We start from the raw sequence: 22,325 nt of genomic DNA on the forward strand, positions 1-22,325 counted from the left end.
CTCAAAACACACATTGCCATCAGCAAAGCTAAATACTTAGGTTTGTGAGATACTACAGAACTCAGAGGAGTCCACTGTTACTACCATATCTGTAATGAACATGATTATCTTCCAGAACATGGTTTGGCCTAATCAAAGGCAAAAAAAATAAAACAGTGAGCAAAGAGACCTGCAGTCAGATTCTATTACCTTCAGCTGTGTGTTGTAAAGTCACCATAATACAACGTATACGAAGGTCCAAAATAAGATCCTGGATGATCTGAAGCATATCATTGGGTATCTCCAGTGCAGTAAGAGACTCAGAACTAAGCCTGGAAAGCAAATAAAGTTAGACTGAGGTGTAAATCTGCACGGTTTTTTAAACTGATATAACTTCATTGAATTTTGAGATGTTTTCTGTGTATGCGAATACAGTAGCTTCCTCCACAGAGTATCTTTGAAAACTGATTATCCCATTCAAAGAAGATTGTTTACTTAATTCAGAAGCTTGCAAATACAGATTTATTTTTCTGTAACATTCCAATAATGTCATCACAGCAACATGCCAACCTTTCCCACTGCCACCTTGTACTTCCCCACCTGCCTTTCTGCATCCATCTCTTGTCTTATGATCCTTTTGGAGCAGAAGTAGGTTTTTTGCTGCTTTTATGGGATGCCTAGATAAAATCCTAGGTCCACAACAGGGGCATTACAACAGTAACAGCCATCAAACTGCCATAAATGGTGATGTGGCTGTGCACCAGATTGCCAAAAGTACACACATTTAAGGAGCCAAAATATACCAACCGCATCACCTGCAGACTGAAGAGTGAATTCACTCACTGGTTTGCTCTCAACTCCAACTGAACATGAATCACGAGCTACTACAGCTGAGGGTGGAAACATTCATTTCCATTTTTTCCTTAGAAATAGTAAGAGAGCAGCTGCTTGCAAAGAACAGCTTTTCAGCTTTTAAATAAAAAGGTACAGTTGTGCTCAGACTTGAGTTAGGGGCATAAGTGAAGTTCACTGCGTTTATCCAATTCTTGGATATTTAAGCAAGCACAACTCAACTGCAGTCACTGCTGTCTGCACTACTGCTAATACTGAGGAAAGCACAGGTACTAGAAAATGCCAAAGAACATGCGTAGGGAGGCACAAGCAAAGAAGTTCATGTAATAAGTGAAACATTTCCAATCACGCACCAGTATGCTCCTTACCCCTGGTGTTGGGCATAAACTATCAAAACTCCACCGTTAACCAGAATGCTATTTGCTCAGCACAACTACTGCATCAGAAGATAATCATAAATCTGCATTATCTCAGCCATCCAGGAAACACAGGATGTAAATACCAATCTGTGAGAGTTTAAGTGACTTTAGACTGCACAGAAGTCTTGCACTTGGAGTCGATTCCATTTCCAAGGGAGGACACAGATGTCACAACCCTAAGATCATCTTTTTCCTCATATAACTCACAGTAACAGATATATGTCTTTCTATCCTTACAATAAGGCAAAAGTCTTACTGATAACGGCTTCACTTTAACACATAGCTCTAATTTATCTTCTGGAACCTATTCATATTGGGCAATGACAGAGTGGCATACAAGTGAAAGACTGTGCAACCAGCCCACTTAGTATCACTAAGCTGTGTGATACTTATAAACAAGAAAAAAAATTAAGATCATAAAGCCAACTCCTTGTTATCTAATTTTGTAAATTTTTGCCTTCTTAAATACAAGCAGAAAATGGTAAATCGCTTGTGGGATGATTGAAAAGAGTAAAATTCTATCATGTGCTTAAATGACTTTACATTTGAAACTACAGAAATAAGCTATTACATAACTTTGCACCAAAGTTTTTATGCAATGTGTAGACACTTCATGAGAAGAGTCCGTCTTCACCATTGATGTGAGTCACAAGAATTTATTAGATTGTCATAGTGTGGAGGCCTGAAAAGAAAAGTACTTGGAGCACTTGCAAAATCTTCTGACCTGGTCATCAATGGTCAGTACCCCATCATGGTACGTTCAGTCCCTCTTCTGCAGATTGTCCCTTTTCTTCTTTACTTTTTACCACTTTGCGTTAGTCTAGTTCACTTTATTAAAGTGCCAACACAGTCATCAGTAAGAACATGAGGCAGGGAAAAGAGTGGGAGAGAAAGAGAAAATTGCCTCAGCTCTAAGTTCAGTTGTTCATTACCAGGGCAGTGGCCAGAAAGCAAGAGGAGATTCTCTGAAAAAGAGCCTTTGTATATCCTATCAACTCAGCCTGGATCACACCTCAGATGGCAGGTCTCTGAAACACAATTAAACTTCAGAGAATCTGTTGGTTAAGTTTCCAAGCCAAATATTACAGATATGCAAGTGTTAAATTCTAGAATTTTATAATTTGAATGGAATTGGATTGCTTCTCATAAAAAGGCAACACTGATGCCAAAGCCTGTTCCCTTGCCCCCTTAAATCTTTTCATCAAATGCCAAGTCAGTTGAAGCTTTCCATAAAATTCAGCCAGAATAAGAAACTTTTTTTTCTAAATGGTTAAAGTACAGATAATGTAACTGACAACAGACTTTGGGAAAGTGTTGAGCAGACTTGAAGACAGGTGTGTGTCACTGCTAGCTCCATCCACAATAACAATATCTAAATGTGGTTATATCCCTTTCTTTTCTTCCTCTGCCCTTCACTTGTTACTTACTTTGAAAACAGCAGATAAAAAGTACAGTATCATAACCAGGTATTACTCAAGTTTCCAGAAGAGAATGATAATTCTTATATCCTCCATAGACATATGGAAGCAAATTCTGTGTATTAATGAGACATTTTGTAATTAATGGTGTGCACATTACTAAGTTTATAAACAGACATAATCATAAGCGGAATGACATTAAAAGCAGGAATATCACCTGTCATAAAACAACTGGAAAAGTAAATTATAATTTAAGAATGATACTATAGTGAGAAGTATGATATTTTAACCCATTATGTCAGAAATGGGAAGATGTGTAGCAAACAATGAAGCAGATAATTACTTTCTACCCTAAAGAATCAAATCCTGTTTCATTCATGGATTGTCTATGGTATGCCAGGCAAATATTTTTTTCAAAACTTTTCATAAGATGCTATGGAAAAAAATGAATATATCATTACATAATAAGGCTATATCATAAGACATTATTAAATACACTTGCATATAGAATCCTTCTACAAGTAATTTTTTTGTAATCCTCTTTTTGAAAACATTAACATTCTCATTATTCTGGGTATTTAATGCAATAAAGAAAGCAATTTGTCTTAAAGCACACATATTCCAGGACCAGCATCATTGTGTGGGTCCACAGATCCATTTACCTTACAGTCTGGATAACATGTGTTAGCCACTGGCCAGAAAGTTCAGACTTCATCTCCCAGCCACCATACTGTCTTGATTCTCCTTCTCTGAGGCTGTATGGAAGCAAAGCTCCACGGATAAGTTTTACCAGAGAGTGCATCACTTCCTGGATCATTTTCTGCATCAAAACAAGGAAAAGAAAAATCAAGCTAAAAGCTCTATCCATGTGCTTAAGCAGACACATACTTGCTAAACACAACAGCCTGGAATACATGATTTACAGGTGGCTCCAGATGGCAGAGAGTAAAGAAGGAGGTATAAGGGCACACAAATGATTTAAGGAATCTGACTTTCAAGGTGGTGACACTAAAGTATCTTGCCACAAAGGACAACTGAAAGGAAACACGGTTTTCCCTCCATAACTTACCTTGAAATCGTTTTGTCTTTGCCTAGCGTTTTTCTTTGATCTTTCCATCTGGCCAGATTTTTCAGCAGTCTTGTGAAAATGAGAAAATTGAAAAGTGTAAGTATCTTATAACCACTGTTAAAATAATTCTGAAAAGGGGGGGTTCAAAGTGAAGAAGTGAAAACCGAGGAGTTTATGATGCAATTATAAAAACTAACCCATGACAACTCAATAAGCAAAGATTATATAATCAATAACCTCTACTTACTGTAGGTCAGTGCACTAATGTTTAATTCTGAGGAACAACATGTATTTAAGACAAAGTCAGAGACAAGTATGAGAGTAACTTCATCAACACAAAAATGTCAAAGTTTTCTCACTGCAATGTTATGGAGAGCTAAAACATATAGTTCAATTATGCATTAAGTTTATATGAAGAAACTCTTATTTTTTCAGCATGGAAGCTGCCCAGAGAAGAACATCAATGTGAAGTGGGAGACACTTCTTAGAATGAGGGAAATTTGGAATTGTAACTTGTGAGGGGGAGGGCTGAGCAGTTTTTTTTGTTTGTTTGGGCTTTATTTATTTTATTTTTTAATTGAAACAGCATTTTGTTGACAATGCTGTTTAAATAATTCAGCTAACTGTAAAAGATACCCTGCAAAATACTCAGCATCTTCATGGACAGTTCACTTCTTTGAAAACTGAGGAACGTGAGTATACTTTCCATGCGACAGTGACAGTTGAAGAAAAACATGGTTTGACTAATAGTCTTCCTGTTTGTATCTCTAGCCTTCTGTGGAGTCTACTGAGAACACAGCAGAGTAAATTATACCAAAAAAAGTTATTTCATATACTAAGTTAAGTGCAGATGTAGAATATTAGTTAGAAAATCTCCTATTCTATGTATGTACAGCAACATCTACTGGACAAGAAGTGCAATAACATGACAAGTGTTTTCAAAGAGAATAATTTTACTTTCAAGTTACTAATTTGAAATGCTAAATGAAAATTGCCTCTCTAGCTAAAGCATTTCAGATTTGTAAGGCAAAATAAGTAATTTTGAAGCGAGTAAAAATTAGAGAAAAAAACCCTGCTTAACAGTTTTGGAAAAACCGTAACTATGAAACTCTTGTACTTTAAAGCTCTGAATTACAGTTTCAGACAAGGAAAACAACACTCGAGTTATTGCTATATATAATACTCACTTCTCTCTTCTAAAGCCTTACAAAGAAAGTAAGCTGTATTCCTTTAAACCTCAGATATCAACTAAAAATTCACAATTTTCTACAGCTGGATTAAAGAACAACAAAAAAATTCACGGATTTTTTTGTATCTTTTTTTTTCCTTAGTGGTTTTGCTGAAGACCAACCTCAAACCTTTCCTGCACAGACAGACCAAAACTATCTTGTGGTAAGAGCAACGGTTACTACTCACATATGAGACTTCACCTAGAGTGATTCAAAGAACTCAACTTTTTAAACTGTTGAAAATACCACGTAAATCTTTAACTGACAATATTTTAAGGCATACAGCTAATCCTTCAGAACTAAAAAAGAACACCCCCCCCCCCAAAACCTACAAACTGAACAAAATACAGCTTGTTATTAAAATTTGGGGATTTTCTTCCCACATTTTTAAAAAGTCTTGAAGGTTTGAATAAGCTAACTGAAATGACCCTATACTATACCATTTTCACAGAACTTTTCTTAAAAACTGTAGTGATCACCTTGTTTTCTGAATGACAATAAATAGCAAGCAACATGGTAAAAGAAATTTCTTCATGGACAATTAAGATCTGTACGCTCACTGACAGAAAAACATATAAACCAGAAGTCTTGAATGTGATGTGAATATTCTTAGGTGCTCTAGCTTCTAGCTTATGCATCCCTCCTCTCTTACTCATCCCCAGTTAATCGTGGCATGCAAAACACACAAAAGGAACTGAGGGCACCATTTCACCTCTCTCGCCAAGAACTTCAGGGGGCTCCATAAAGACCAGAAGAAATCAAATGTATGGGTGTTAATTTCTCACAAGCACAGAATCTGGTCCAACAGATGAAGAGTAGATAAACCTTAAAGACTAACAGGAAGACTACCTCCTCCTCCTTCTATTTTTTTTTTTAAACATATGAAAGCAATGCTTTGTTCAGACATGACATAAGATCATGCATTTTCCACTTGCTGTCATTTTCACAAGCAGAATTTCTCGACCTCATTTACAGTTCAACTCTCAGCTTCTCTAGAAATTGCTTTCTTTTTCACTGTACTCAGAGAAAAAAAAATCACAATAACAGGTGAATTTGTAAACTCTGATTTCCAGTGGTACTGTTGTCAAATATAAAGGTTGTCATTTCCCTTATGAAATTAATTATTTTTGTGAAAGTCAACACTACTAAGGTTTCGTCTTGATTCTACTTCCTTCACTGAACGTTATGAGTAAATGTCATATCTTTCTTTTGATTTTATCATGTAAAAAAATAGTATCTATTTCACTGGAGCTATAAGGCTCTTTATATTGTGTTCAATATATAAAGGGCTATAGTAACTATAAGTATAATAATATGAAAACATATTGATTTTCAGACAGTGGCAATAAGTAGATTGACTGCTTAAGAAATTAATTCTTTAGTTTGTCAGAAAAAAGGAAAGTGACAAAATAAGCTTCCACATATCCTTTTCTTAAGGTCTATATTTATGTTCTACTAAAACTGCAAAGAACAGTAGATATCTATGGCTGTAGTTCTACTTTAGGGATAATTTTCTAGTGGAATACTGTAGCTGCAATGACTTAAGGATTTAAGCACAGCAGGGTACTGCAAGCATGGCAGAATAAAAACAATCTCAACAAATAAAATGATATAGCAACAGTTAAATAGAGAAGTTTTAGATGCACAAACTTTTAGGTTCGATATAGACGCTGATCTGAACAATATGCATGCCCAAAAGCTTGCTTATTTTCCACCTCCTCTGTAGGTATTATCCCAATTATGTACAGACCTTGTCTGCAGAGTTTTTTAGGACTCAGAATGAGTAAGTCCAAACTGCAGTCAGCAGGACTTCTCAGTGATAGCTGTGCAGGTGAGGTGTGAACTAGTGCCTTATGCGTTGATAGAACAGAGAGCTGCCTTTCATTACACTTCAATGCGTATATCTTAGTCAGATTTGCTCTTTGGGAACATGCCATCACTACGGTTCTCCTTCTGGAGAAGAAACAACATGGCTTGAGGACCAGAAGTGAACTCTCTGTAAGACATAATCTAATTCTGTCACGAAATTCTAGCAATAACAAACTCCAAAGCTATTGTATTTGTCTGGTAATGATTATGTAAGCTGTATACTACCCATATCAAATTAATTATAAAACATATCCTTTCAAAATCTGTTAACAGTGTGCATATAGAAATGGCACATGAAGAATCATTATGAAGTTTTTTCCCTGCTTCTTGAATGATCAAGATTAAATTTACATAATTTGTAAAAATTGGATCATGTGATCAAGAAGGATTAGAAGCACAGGTGACTGCAGCTGACTGCACTTCCAGACTAGACTCCCTATAGTACATCTGTGTATACCATCCCAGGCCCTGCTCATTTTGCAACTCTGGCCTAGAATCTATCCTCACTTCCAAATACTTAAAGCTTGAGAAATGAGTACTCCTGTTCCAGAGAAAGGAAACTATTTTTTTCTGTATGACTTTGTCTTTTACATATCTCTGTCCTTCATGCAATTTGCTATTTCTTCAAATTGGCAATGAAGGGCAGGTAGCTGGCCAGCTATGAGTAAGAGGTGAAACTACACAGGTATTTACTCCAGCATCTGGAACACACACTGTCAAAATTCTAAGTAATTCCACTGTATGCTTTTATTCTTTTAAAAGTAAAAAGGAAAATCACACTTCTATAGGTTAGTATTGCTAGACACCATACTAGTCAAGGTAGTATCTCTCAAATGTGTAAGAGTCCACAAATTGTTTTATAAACCTCTCTGATTAAAATAAGTCCAGTCACTTCTTCCAGTGAAATATAATGCTTCAAACATAATTATTATGGAGCTTTGTTACTTAAAAGTCATTTAAATAGAAGAATCCATACCTCACTGAATAAACTTCCATTCACATAAGAAATCCAGAGCTTCCAGAAGTTGGGCAGCTGGCTTAAAACAAGTTTTGTCAACTTTTCAACGAATACAACCTGCTGAGGAGCTTTGTATCGCCAAGCTAAAAGAGGGAGAGGGGATGGAAAAAGCAAAATTTAAAGTCTTTGAATTAGTAATTAAAAAATTAACTTCTAGCTTGCTACTGCTTTGTATTACACAAGTGAGAATATAGTATACATAAAAACCATTCAGGTAGGAATGGAAAAATTTAAAGCCTGGACCATATACATGTACACAATTGGTACACTCACAAGCTCGCTCTTCTCCTCTTATATGCTTAAGAGGTGCCAGCACTACGAAAATATATATACAGAACAGGCCCTCTTTGTAGGGGTATCTAATGCAATCCACCTAACAATTCATTCAGCCCATCTTTTGTCTTCAAAGCATGCTAAAAAGTAAGGTAACATAAAAGCAATCAAGACATAGGAAGTTTCAAACAACCAGGTGGTGATGCTGGAAATACAGAGCTGCCAGGATGGGCTAATGATTAAGGCATACAATGGAAACTGGAAGATCTGCTTTGTTTCCAGCTCAAAAAAAAATTTCCATTGGGGCCTGGGGCAGGTTGTCAGCTTCTCCTCTGTATTTTTATTTGTTTGGCAAAATATTTTCTCTGAAAAACAGAGGAGACTCCAACATTGTTGTTAAAACTCAAACTTATCGCTAATTATATAATGAGATTCCTGGATGAAGAACACTATTATAACATATAACACTGTGGCATCTCTCACTTCATGAATCGACTTACACTCCTGGTACACTGGCTATTAAAACATATTAGGAAAATAGCTTTCATTTTCGCAGCAGGTAACTTTTCTCAGTTTCTTATCAAATGGGGCAAAGGGAGGTGGAGTGGTAAAGAGAAAGCTGAAAAGGGGCAGAAGAAAAATACTAATTAACACAGAAAAGAAACAGCGGAATACTGTTCTATAACCATATGCCTTGAAGACTGAAACTTCCTTGATTATGATGTTTTAAGAAAATGAACTATCAGTATATCAGTGATAAAAGACTTCTATTTCGCCTCAAGAATTAGAGTCCACTAGAACACTTGGAAAAAAGAAGTCAGACTTAAAAAAAAAACAAAACCAAACTAAACACAACCCGCCCACCCCTCCAAAAAAAAAACCCCAAACCAAACAGCAAAACCCAAAGAAACCAGACAGCCAAAAAAACACAGAAGAAAACAGGGACACTTAAAGAGGTCCACATTTGTTGGTGCAGGGGTTTTTTGTGTATAAACTCTGGTCTTTTATAAATGATAGTTAAAAATATGATATTATCCTCTGTAGAAATGTAGAAAAATGTTGGGCAAAATAGCACTTTTTGTCTTTACTCTGCTAGAGAATAGTGCATACACAGAACAGGAATTCACCAGTTAGGCAAAAACAGCTGTCTAACAGCATATTAGGTAACTGGAATGCCTCAGCAGAGCCTGTTTTAGTGTGTTGCTAGCCAGTCTTGAATCTTCTTGAAGTACAGCATGTCTTCAGCAGCATCCATTTGTCAAGGTGCAGGTCAATTATGGTCCATTTCTTTAGAGGAAGAATAAACATCTGCACTACCCAAAATGTTCTTTTTCCTCATGGCTAGGAGGTTTAGGGATTCTGGATTAGTATTTGAAAATCCAAAAAATTACAATGGAAGCCCAAGAACTGGAGAGAGACCCTGGCATAACTGAAGCGTAACTCTGCTGATAGTGATGCATCTGTTTAGGAGGCATGAAAATGTCAAAGCTCAACGAGCAAAGCTCACAGTGTGGACACAGGCAGGGTGTCAGAGCACTACTTTTGTCAGCTTGGTTTCCGACTGTCAGAGAACTGCTCTGGACCCAGTTGCAGAAAATCTCCTCTTATTAACATAAGCTGTGACTATGCCAGGAGCTGTGCCAGCACTGCTATAGCAACAGTAATGCCAACAAACCCAAGTTCTAACCAAAAGATTTTAGCTCCTTTGAGAAACACCATCTTTGCCAAAAGCTCCAGTACCAACCTAAGACTATAACCAGGGATGCCTGTTCCTAACTGGAAACACACTGGCAAGATTCACTTTATGTATGATTCTTTTGCCCTCCAGGAAGCATACTTCAGGCCTATTTCAGAGATTGCCTTAGTCCCTAGTCTGTAGGCAGCAGATATTTATTGTACTAAAACACTGCACATCATGTCAAAAGGACATTCTGGCCATAAATTCAAGATATTTTGTCCTTGTTGCTAGAGAAAGCTCTAATCTCTATTAAAGCAGAAAATTTCTTTTATTCTATTTATTCTTTTACAATCTGTGGTATAACATCCTAAAGATGAAAGTAGAGCTACTGTTTGCATATCCCTGTGAACATAAGCTCAAGGAAGAGCTGAAGGTTATTTGAATGCTGCAGTTTGGAATTCAAAGTAATTTGTTCAAACCATTTCATGGACGATCACTCACATTGGGGAAAAAAAAAACAAACAACCACACCATAAAGATCTCAGAAATGCCATTCCTCTAATTTGATATGAAACAAAAGGATGCACAAGCAACCTGAAAACAGAGCAGCTCATAACATATTTAGAATGGCAGCGCCTGCACAGGTATCATAAGTGGTTGGTTTGCTTTCGCTCTCCACTCAGAGAAGAGCAAGGATGGTAGCTTTCAAAGGGTATGTAGTGGGCACATGCACCTAGGCAACCATGAACTCAAATCAGAGGCAGCTCATTCTAACCCTAGGGTCTTTGCAGTGGATTATTATGATGCTCCCATCGATCCTTCAGTTTTCCTTTCAATTTTGGTTTAAACTGGTGGCTACAGAATCTGCAAAGCTTTCTGAAGACTTCTCTTTTCCAGTTTGTAGAAGGTTATGGATTAACAACCAGGACTCCAAAAGCAATGATAACCAATTGAATTGGAATTGTCTCCCATAGATGCAACTATTGAAGCAGGGACACATGCAAAAGAATTCAAACAAGGAAAAATAAACTGGATTTTGGATGTTGCTTGCTACATTAAGTGTGGCATGTGTATTGTTAGTGGATGGTATCCAACAATAACTGGCAATTTACTGTTTTACTCTGTAACACTTGTTAATCAACATCATGCAAGGCTTTGGGCTGAGAAGCACTAGGGTAACAGTAATACAGTAATGTAATTACTTGGTATACATGTGTATTTTGAAGAGACTGTGTAATTAATTGTCTCATGTGTGAAGGTACACTGTGGCAGTACAAGAATGTACAATTCTCACTATTTTTCATTTTATGTTCTTGAAAAATTCCCTTCATTCCTCATTTTACTCAAAAAGTCCAGATAGATATAGATGGTTTTTCAAGGAAGTCCACAGAACTGGGAGAAGAGCAACAGAAAAGCAGATCAAGACAGAAAGTTCTACATAAAAACTCGCTTTCTGAAAAAAAGTACTTTGGTAAGAAATTACCTATCCTGTGAAAAACATGCTTTCTGTCTCCTGTGATGTGACCATTGAAAGACTCCTGAAGTGAAGTTGTTTGGACAAGGGTGTTGAAGACACTTAGAACATACAAGGGCTCAGCTGGTTGTGGACACACTCACTGCTTGAGCTTAGTCACAGACTTTGTTTCCTTTTTTGGGTTTCCAGAATTAGAGAACAAGGACCAGGTATGGGAAGTCACAGAAGGAGTAAATGTAAGGAGAGCCATCTTAGCAAACACACGCAAATGGTGTGACAACAGCAAAAGGTGGTAAGCAGTAGGTGGTTACATATATTAAAAAAACAATTCTGTTTTTATAGAAAATAGAGTCTTATTACCTTGACTACATTTTAAGAAGCAGATTTCACCTATGAACTGCTCTTTGCTTGCAAAAACCACAGAGAACCCCATTAGTAAGCAATGCTAATGCATGAGAAGAAAGAATTTCATTTGGTAACAAACCAAGACAAACACACAGAATCTGGGTTTCTGTTCAAGGTTGCTGGCTTTTTTACTACACCACACACAAGACATAGGGAACTGCAGCTTTGTTTTTCCAAATAAACCAGATGCCTACCATCATCACGGCCAGACTGAAAGCTGCTGCCCCTTTTCAATGAAGCGGTTTGACTGAGATGTCCAATTGGTGATGGACGTACATCACTGTCCAGGTCTAACATGGGGCTGTGAAGCAATGAGCCTAGAGAGAGGAGGAAAAAAAAGATATAATAATTTTGCATATCAATTGACATGAAACTGCATATGGAATTCCAATTAATTCATAAATGAAACAAGACAAAAGATCTCACAAAAACATTCTTAATCTTGCTTATTTACTGGCCATCTACATGAACACTATTCTATAACACCCCTATTAACTCCTGTAGCAAAGCCAAAACCACAAGTACCATGTCGGAAATACCATTCTTTGGTCTGTTTCCCTGGGTTTTCTTTAATTAATGCCCTATAATTAGTTGCTTGAAAACCATGGATAAATATGTGTTTATGCCATTAGTGACATGGCCCACACTTTTTTCTGGTGTATGTCTTCAACAGCAGAAGTTTTCTGTACTTTCAGCTGAAGCAGTGAAGGGCAGAGTGTTTAGCTACTTCTTTGCTGTTTGACCTCTACAGAGTTCAGGTAGGAAGAATCCACCCATCGTGAAGCAGATGAACTAATGGCACTGTATGTTAGTGCACATCTTGTACTTATACATATCTACGAACAAACAAAACAGTTCCCAGTGTATCATTTTTTCTTTGGGTGCCTATCCATATGCAGGTGACTATTAGCAAGTCCTAAGCAATGATCTAATCTGACGGAGGTCGATACTTGGAGTCAACTGTACGTTTTGGAAAGCCACCATATAATTATGAGTGGACCATGATGACTTTTTACTGTAACACTGCCAACATTTATTTTTTTTTAAGTCTCAATTGTTACTTTATGCATTTCACCTTAGAGATACATTTCTGAACATAATCATCAGAAATTATTTCAGCACTGGTCAATTGAACTGTAACAGCTAAACTTAAATTAATCACAATTCATAAAATTATAAAACAATCCAGGTTGGAAGGGAACTTGAAAGATCATCTGGTCCAACCTTTTATGGGAAAGGGAGCCAGATGAAATTATCTAGCAAGCAGTCCAGTCAGCAGCAGGGACTCTACCACATCCCCATGGAGGTTACTTCAGTGATTGATTGTTCTCACAGTAAAAAAAAAAATAAAAAAATAAAAATCTTTCTTGCATCATGCTGGAATCTCTCCTGAGTAATTCATGCTGAATTTTGTAGTGAGAATCTCAGTGTTTGAGTTCATTGCTTTATCTTTTCCATCAGTACCTCCATTCACTTAAAATAACAGGAAGGCCACACAGTAAAAGCACCAGCTGTAACACTGCAATACTCAGATTCAAAAGCAACACAAAGTAAAAAGGATTTGAAGAATATTTATTCTGAATTTATGCTGATGTCAGAGCAGTATGGCAGTAAAGATATATGTAGTCGTTTTACTTCAACAGCTGGAGCTTAAAGAACAATATTAAATACTGTGAAACTTATAGCAAACTTCCAATAGGTGACAGCATTGGGTTTTAGTTCATTTTGAAAGAAGTTATTCCTTCCATAATTCTTTAATGACTTTTAAAGAGATTTCCTGTGGTGCTCCACTGTGGCATTGTCATTGAGTTGTCAGTTCCTCCATTCATCTTATTACTGTTCATACTGGTGACCCACTTAGTGGATGAGGGAAAGGCTGTGGATGTATACCTGGACTTCATTAAAGCCTTTGACACCATTTCCCATAGCATTCTGCTGGAGAAGCTGGCTGCCCATGGCCTGGACAGGCATACTCTTTGCTGGCAAAGAAACTGGCTGGATGGCTGGACGTAGAGGGTGATGGTGAGGGGAATTAAATCCAGTTGGAGGCCAGTCCTGCTTCCAGGGGCTCAGTGTCAAGGCCATCATCTTTATCAACGACCTGGACGAGGGGATCAAGTGTACCCTCAGTAAGTTTGCAGATGACACCAAGCTGAGTGGGAGCACTGATTTGCTCAAGGGTAGGATGGGTCTACAGAGGGACCTGGACAGGCTGGATCAATACGTCGAGGCCAACTACGAGGTTCAACAAGGCCAAGTGTTGGGTCCTGTACTTGGGTCACAACAATCCCATGCAACACTACAGGCCTGGGAATGAGTGGCTGGAAAGCTGCTTGGCAGAGAAGGATCTGGGGGTACTGGTCGACAGCTGACTCAATGTGAGCCAGCAGTGTGCATAAGTGGCCAAGAAGGCCAATGGCATCCTCGCTTGTATCAGGAATAGTGTGGCCAGCAGGAGTAGGGAAGTGGTCGCTTCCCCTGTACTTGGCACTGGTGAGACCACATCTCGAAGACTGCATGCAGTTTTGGGCCCTTCACTACAGGAAGGACATTGAGGTGCTGGAGCGAGTCCAGAGAAGGGCAATGAAGCTGGTGACGGGCCTGGAGCACAAGTCTTATGAGAAGCAGCTGAAGGAACTGGGGTTGTTTAGCCTGGAGAAGAGGAGGCTGAGGGGCCATCTTATCTCTACAAATACCTGAGAGATTGTAGCAAGGTGAGGGTTGGTCTCTTCTCCCAAGTAACAAGCGATAGGTTGAGAGGAAATGTTCTATGATCCTATACTGCAAGACACTTAATAGATCCAATTTGCTACATTGTTCACAACTGAGATCCACACATTGCACTAACTGACTTAGTGAACCCATCTGTGCTGTCTTTAGCCTGTATTATGATTCTGTTCACTATTTAACTTGTACACTACTTATTAAAAATACTCATCTTTATGACACCTTTATAATTGATGAATTTTCATCAATACAGAATCCACTGCAGTGATATAGTCACCATGACCACAGACAAAATCTACAATGAGTTTGAACAAGAATTTGGGGAAAGACTTTTCCTTCTGAATGAACTAAAACCACAAAATCATGAAGTAAAAACCTAAAGCTTTCAGAAGATTTTTAAGTAGGCATGTATGCTGCAAGTGCAAATAGTTAATTATGGACATGTACTATTTAGCTACCCATATAGCATAGATCTGTGCAAGGTGACACATCATTGGCATTTATGATTTAAACACCTATGACTTCTAAGACATATCTTAAGTGTTATAAATTCACAATAATTAACTTCTGTGAAAACATTCCAGCAACTTTACAGAATGAAGTAAAACTAAAACAATTTGATTCATTTCCAAATTAAGAAAAAAGCACATATTTCATACATTACAGAGATTCCACCCAGAATAAAATGAAAATTGCATAGCAGATCCTGAGGAATTTTAAATGTCTCACATAGTTCTTGGGCTTCCATAGGAACATATCTGCATTTTATTTGGCCCAAAAAAATTCATGCCAAGTAGGACAAATCAAAATTATGACAGACATTGCTAGTTAAAACCTATACTAAAACAAACCCCAAGAGTGCAGCAATGCTATTTTCACAAAAACCACGATTAGAAAAAGATACACCAAACTTCCCTCTTTGACGTCTTTGCACAGAATTTAGCTTCTCACCTTTCAAACACCTTGTTAATATGAGGAATTTCTTGTAAACAGATGGTCTTTAAAAATGACAGTGTCAATTAAACCTCAAAATTAAGAAAAACAGACACACATACCCAAACACCTTAATGTGAATTAGTTCAATGAAAGCCATTTGCCTGAGGTAGCTGAAAACCTGAAAATTCTGCATTGCTGCCGATAGGCTAACCTCACGCTGCTCAAATGGTTTATGTATTCACCAGTAACAAAAAACATGTAAAGAATACTCTCTTGTTCCACCAGAAAAACCACATCATCAGTTTGCATTCGTACCAGGAAAAGAAAGTTTAACATGAACTAATTTCTTAATTGGTTGTCTAGCATTACAAGCAAGTATAACACAGCACCAGGGAACTACAACAGCACATACACCCTCAGGACTAATAAACATCTGGACCACATTAGCCAAGCTGATTTTGCTTTCACCCGACCAGAAGATAGCGCTTGAAGACTGCACACTAACACATAAATCCTGCAAAAAAGTGAGAGTTAACTTACAAACAACCTTTCTCCTATCCCAACTCATTCTCTCTCTGGAGTCAGCAGCTTAAATTTAGCAGCATAATGTAATACAGTGAATTCATATTAGTATGGACTGTAGACAAAAATATTTATAAACCTAAATAAACTACCCAAATAATAATTTACGGCCTATTCATTATTCGATTTGTGTACTATTTCTACATTCCTAGATCCTGAATATAGGACAGCAACAACCTAAAGTTTCAAGAAAGTAATATTTTAGCGTGCTAATACGTTTTAAGATGTTGTATAAACAGTGTGAACAATGCATTCCTGGCAGATCTTAATTTTTAAACCATACTGCATCTTTGAAGTTACAGAAGTATTTTTTTCCAAAATACAGTATCTACACAGAGCATATCTGTCAGTGACTCCAGTGCCAAGTGTATATTTAACCAAGGAAACACAGGAAAAATAAATGTACTACATTCTCTTCTTCTACCAAATAGTCATGACAAACTAGAAGTATAATTAAAGTCTTATTACATTTACAAATGTAAAATCATAAGAAGATCAACTAAGAAGTTTTAAGGATCTTAACATTGCTTTAATTTTTTTTTTAAAGGGATTACACTGGGTTTCAACTTTTTATGCACAGATATTTTGAAGGTATGCAGAATGAAATAAAAACCTGCAGATACTATGTGAAATATAAATAATTCAGTGGCTTTGTTCAGACCTCTCCTGTGCATTAAGATCTCACCAAAATATGGATCGTAAAAGAAAAAAAAAGCACAATGCTTCTGAGGTAATTTGTTTCATTTGTGCTTTCACTTTCTGTAAATCAGAAGTCACCTGAGCTAATCACTAATTGCAGGTTTTCTCTAAGTTTATCAGTACTAGAGTTGCTATAGGGCACCTATGTGCCTACAGTACCTATGGCTCACGTGCGTACCTTGACCTCGTTTTTTGAGATGTTACCTGCATGTTGCAGCCTCAGTAAAAAAGACAACTAACATGAAGTTTGCCTAAAATGACTTTTTCCATGATCTGCAAAACAATGATTTAAATCTTTAAAAGCAGCTTTACCTTCTTATTTCAAAACTATTTCCAAACTGAGTGTAAAAATTTTTCTGTAATATCCATGGCTCCACAACTCTGCTTGTTTTTCTTCCCCTTGCAGTCTGACAAGCAGAGGTTTCTCATGGGAGTCACACATCTCTCGCCTCCCTTCTGTAACCCAGACTCAGCCAGTCTGCAATTTTGCCAGCCCAGTGCATCGCTTACACGACAGTCAGCTAAAGATTTTTACAAAAGATATTGGTTGATCAGGGGATAACGTAGTGCCAGTACTTTCTGCAGTGACAAAATTGTTAACAAGTGAGCAACCTCAGGCTGAGTAGTTTTTCAGTGCGATTTTCCATGCTAAATCAAACAGCAGTCGTTACACAGACTTGCTCACAGCAGGTATATGAGCAAGATTAATTTTTTTTTAAAAAAGGAAAGACCCTACATGTGTGCAGCCAGGTGAATACAGTTACTGTATTCTTTCATCCATTATGAATCTTACAGTGAATTTTCTCACAGGCTACAATAGCGAGGGAAGGGTGATCTATAGCCTCCGGACTCTCTGAAGGGCGGCAGACTTCCTTACCACCCTTAAACACCTTTGAACATTTTTTCCTGTGCACAGCAGGCCCTTGTCCTGTGCTACAGCCTGACCACCCACTGCTGCTTGTTGACCAAACACACAGTGCCTGGAGCCCGCACCGACACTACCAGGCTAAGATTCCTTTCAAGGACACCGCATTGAGAATTTCAATTTGTCTAGGCAAGAAATCAGGCGAGCAGGAGAAATTACCGAAAAATTAACCTGCTCAGGAGATGAATGACTGCATTTTAGTCTTTTTCTTGAGTACTTTTTCTTTCTAACCTTACGTTTATTAGGAATCCGACATTCTTAAGTGATCAAGAAAATGGGTTATATTTCTAGCAGAGAGATGAGTGAGGACGAGTAAAATAGCCGCACTTCATGGAAAAAAAAGGCTTTTGGAATAATTTAAAAACGAATGCTTTTTAAAATCTTAAGGCTAGTCTTCATGATACTAAATTTATTTATATTGAAACTATTTTTTAGTTTACCACTAAAAGAGTAATTGGGCCAACTATTTCTAGTGGTGTTCTAACTATTTCACAGCCTAAGGGTAAGCCTTATTGTCAGTCCTGCAGGCCAAAAAATACTGAAGCGAGAGCCAAACACCTCAAGTTCAGCACATAAATAAAAATGACGTCATTTTACTAGCACTGGTAAAACACACAAGTGGACATTAAGCTCTTCAGCAACTTTGAAAACAACCTGCTTTTACTTAATTGCCCAAATAAGGACATAAAAGACTAGAGCAGACACCAAGGTAAAACTCTGTCTGCAGAAGACTTTCACTTTCTCTCCAATAGTATTAATCTTTTCAATTTTTATTTGAAACTACCTGTACTGCTTTTTTGCCACAATATTTACTGTCTTTATAGTACTTTAAATGCTATTGAAAGTATTATATAAAATAAGAATGCTTCCTGCATTTCTGAACATACCAGATTCTACTAAAAATTCTAACAGCAAATTTACTGGTACAGGTGGTAAAAGACGAAAACAAATTCAGTGTCAAATTTGGTACTGATTAATTTTTTTTTTTTTTAATTAATAACCCATTAAGGGTTTGCTTGACATCTGCTGTCAAAAGGGTATTTCTGCTACGGACAGGGGATGTGGTTTAGACATGAAATGGCTCCCAGCTGCAAGAAGTCTTCTTCCAGATGTACAGTAAGCAAAGGCAATGGAAGAGAACCAGCTGCTAGGATAACAAATTGAAAAAGGCCCTTTTGACACAAGCCTTGCCGGCCTGTCTGATCTAACAAAGATGGATCATTCATTGCAAGGTGAATAGAATCTCAGTGTGGCTCAGAAGAAAGAGCAACGTGGTCTAAGCATCCATCTCTCTCCCTCACACTACATACAGCTGCAGTTACTTCAGCACAGAAAAACCCTGCATAGTTTTTTATGGTATCTGGAGAGCTGTGCATCATACTCCGAGTGCTGCAAAAATTACATTTTTTTTCCAGCAGTAAGAACAACAACAAAAATCACAATGATTGTTTCAAGACCCGTCTCCATGTTGGGAATTTTAATAGGTAGTATATTGTATATTTTGCAATCCAAAGGGCAGCAGAGAGATCACGCTACAAGTACATTCATGTTCCCATTTACAGTTTTAGTTTCTAGAAGGCATTAACAGGTTATTTGCAACAACGCTATATAATATCTCAGAAAAAATCTCCTAAGAAAAGAAGACTTTTTCAGTCAGTTTGATGGTAACTGGATTAGAGACCCTATGCATTTTAGCTCAGGATCATGAAACCTACTAAGCCACTATTAAAGTCTAAGCAAATAACCACTGGCCACACAAAAAACAGTCTTAACCTCCATAGCTTCTTTCCCTGATACTCATGTTAAGAATCTTATTTCTTAATTCATTTTGGCTATCTGCCCAGTGCCCCAGGCAAATTTTAAACGAAACCTCATTTATTTACATTTATTTTCATGCCATTTTACGTCATTATATCCCCCATGTTTCCTGTACTCCAACAAGTCTGGGAAGCATAAGCCATAGTGAAAAACTACAATTATGCCCTAGTAATAGGGGAATTGCCAAGTAAAGCTAAAAATTACAAATATGTAAAATCTTTATTGAACGAAACGATTTACTATCCAGGTACCAGGTTTGAAAGTCCCCAGACTTCCACAAATGATGAGTTCAAAGTTCAGAAGAGGCAATTCAGACTTCAGCCAATACAAGGCACAAAATGAAAGCACAACCCAGTTTATTTTTCAACTATCTCTTGCTAGAGATTTAAGAAATACTATTTTGAATAAGCATAGTGCTCTTTCACGTTAAGCTTTATTTTCCATAGCCTTCAAAAATGTCCTTTTTCCTATCTATTCAGTCTCATGCATCTCCCTCTCTCTAAGATATCTACATACTAGGTAGCAGCAGCAAGCTGGCTTTACCTACTTTAGCTTCTTCCACTGAGCACCAACAGTGGGATGCGATCATATTTATAAAAGGAATCCATCAACGTTTCAGGAAATAACTTCAGAACCATTAAAAATAAGGGTTCAAAATCAACAAAGGAGCACAACTGCCTATTCCATTAGTAAGGGAGATAAACATTAAACAGAAAATATAAAAAATTAATAAATCCACATATTTGCAAGCATTACGATGACAGCAGAGCTAGAGCTCCAGCCAGTTGCATGTGGGTCCCATATCTACAGCTGTACCCTTAATGGAAAAATTTGATCATCGAAGAAGCAGAAGAATGGCTTAGTGTAAGGACAAGAGCCTGGGAGCTTTATGATGTAAGCATCCCCTGTACTGCCTCATGCTCCCACTATTGACTTTGGCTATGCTGTTTGGTCTCTTTGTCCTGCATGCTTATATTTGGAGTATTCAGGAGAAATTTTGACCTGCTGTCATATATGCATATTCACTCCCTCGTTAAAACACGTGGGGTTGGATCCTAACAGTTTGTCATAAGATGAACATCATCTGTCTGCATATTTTTTTTTTTTTACCTCACAAATGAGAAAGATCTGTTATGGCTATACAGAGCAAAAGACAGATAGGCTAAAGGCAGTGATTGGTGAGTAACAACAGCCATATCTGAGCGTGTAATGAAACATTAACCTACACAATTCAAGGCTAATCAGCAAACCAACAGGGGTCTTTAAAATTGAGGGGAAACAGTGCATTAATACATATACAAAGATATTCCTCAAGGGAAATACACTCCAAAATGCTGCTGTAAAGTCCTTCATACACAGAACTGTGTATTCCCCATCCTACTTGTGCCTGTAGAAATAAATGCAACCAATTAGCTAATGATCAGATTACTCAATCTTTTATGATTAATAATTGTCTAGTAAAATCAAAGGAAACATCCAATTGAATAATTTGCTGTTGGTAGTTGTCAGCTTTTAAGTCACATTGACAAATTATCTGACAAATCTTAGCACAGCTTGATATGCCATTCAGTTTTTGGAAATACTATTAACACAAGCTGGATTAACTGGAAACAGACAGTATTTGAAACACACAGGACTCCTGCTAATTCCAGAAACAAATTCCAGGACAGAACTCAATGATCGTTACAGCCCTGTAAACTTGCCACTGCTGCTTCTTTCAGGCTGCATCAGAGATTGTACTACGCTGTGATATTTTACAGTTCTAAGACACGCTTACAACTGCAGAGTATTTCTACAGAATTGAGTTAATCTCTAGTAATATCCAAGCACAGAGGCTTTAAAAAACACAAAAACCAAACAAAACCAACACAAACAAAAACCTAAAACAACAAACTCCTTTCGTGTGATAGTACTACTGGGAGTGAAGGATTCACACTTCAGCTACACTTAGAAGAGCCTTGAAAGTACCGTTATTAACAAGAGAGCAATCATCAAAGATAAGGAACCTACAGAAGATGGAGAATAGCAGATTTACTTCTTATCAATAATGGGGATTTGTCCTGACTGCCACTACTAGCAGCCTGGGAGAGATGATGTGTCACTAAATCTCTTAAAGAAGACAAGAGAAGACGCTATTCCTATATAAGAAAAGAAAATTATTTCAGTTGTAATGACTTAAGAGTCAACCTCCTAGTACTATGGAGACAAGTAGAACAATTTTCTCCCACAGAGTATGCTGTTGGCTTGTCATATCAGTGACTGAATTTGGAGTAACTTTTCTTTAGAATTCACTCAGGTTTGGGTTTTAGCTTAAATAATTGGAATGTTAACCTTCCCTTCCTGAATACATCATGTCCAGCAAGTAAATTCTGTTATAATACTTACTGTTTGACAAACAGCTACAAAAATCCTGTCCAGAATGTCTAATAGAGTTTTCTACAAACATTTTTTCAGGTAAGAAAAGCAAAAGGTTTTTTCCAATTCCAAATGCATTTCAGCCAGTAAAATTAATGTGTAACAACTCAGAAAACAGCTCTGCATTGAAAAATAATAAAACAGCAGCAAAATGCTTTGGCACAAACTCAGCTGAAACTTAAAAAATCTGTGCACAAGTGCAAAAATAAATACAATCTGCTACTGAGGTCTAAGTTTACTATGGTGAAAAGTTTTGACTCAGTCAGTTTTAACCCACAGATTTACAGTCAGCAGAAGAACTGAGCTAAGAATAGCCAGAAATTGTTAGTATGTTCAAGGTGGAACCGTAATCGCTGTCTGCATATTCCAGCATCCGCAATATGAAGACTACCATCTGCTAGAAACAACGTCTACTATCCCTGTTGAAAAGGGAAACCTAGAAAAAGATTTAATGCCCTTTTTCATTAGGGTGCCAACCTTATGAACCACCTCTTCCTCCAAATGTTTGATATACAAAATAATCTTTTTTGAAATAGCGTT

At 37.3% G+C, this 22,325-nt stretch overlaps 1 protein-coding gene across 1 annotated transcript in view; it reads right to left on the reverse strand.

Moving 5' to 3' along the window:
• Positions 1-22,325, reverse strand: part of EXOC2 (exocyst complex component 2) — a 113,147-nt gene that overhangs the window by 47,824 nt on the left and 42,998 nt on the right. The window contains exons 11-15 of the mRNA XM_010181255.1: positions 11,878-11,999; positions 7,812-7,936; positions 3,738-3,806; positions 3,331-3,488; positions 190-311 (exon numbers count right to left, since the gene is read on the reverse strand). Of these exons, the coding sequence (XP_010179557.1) occupies positions 190-311; positions 3,331-3,488; positions 3,738-3,806; positions 7,812-7,936; positions 11,878-11,999 (596 nt within the window). The remainder of the gene's footprint in view (positions 1-189; positions 312-3,330; positions 3,489-3,737; positions 3,807-7,811; positions 7,937-11,877; positions 12,000-22,325) is intronic.

This window comes from Mesitornis unicolor, unplaced genomic scaffold, assembly GCF_000695765.1.
Source record: "Mesitornis unicolor isolate BGI_N332 unplaced genomic scaffold, ASM69576v1 scaffold2463, whole genome shotgun sequence".
NCBI classification, from domain to species: domain Eukaryota; kingdom Metazoa; phylum Chordata; class Aves; order Mesitornithiformes; family Mesitornithidae; genus Mesitornis; species Mesitornis unicolor.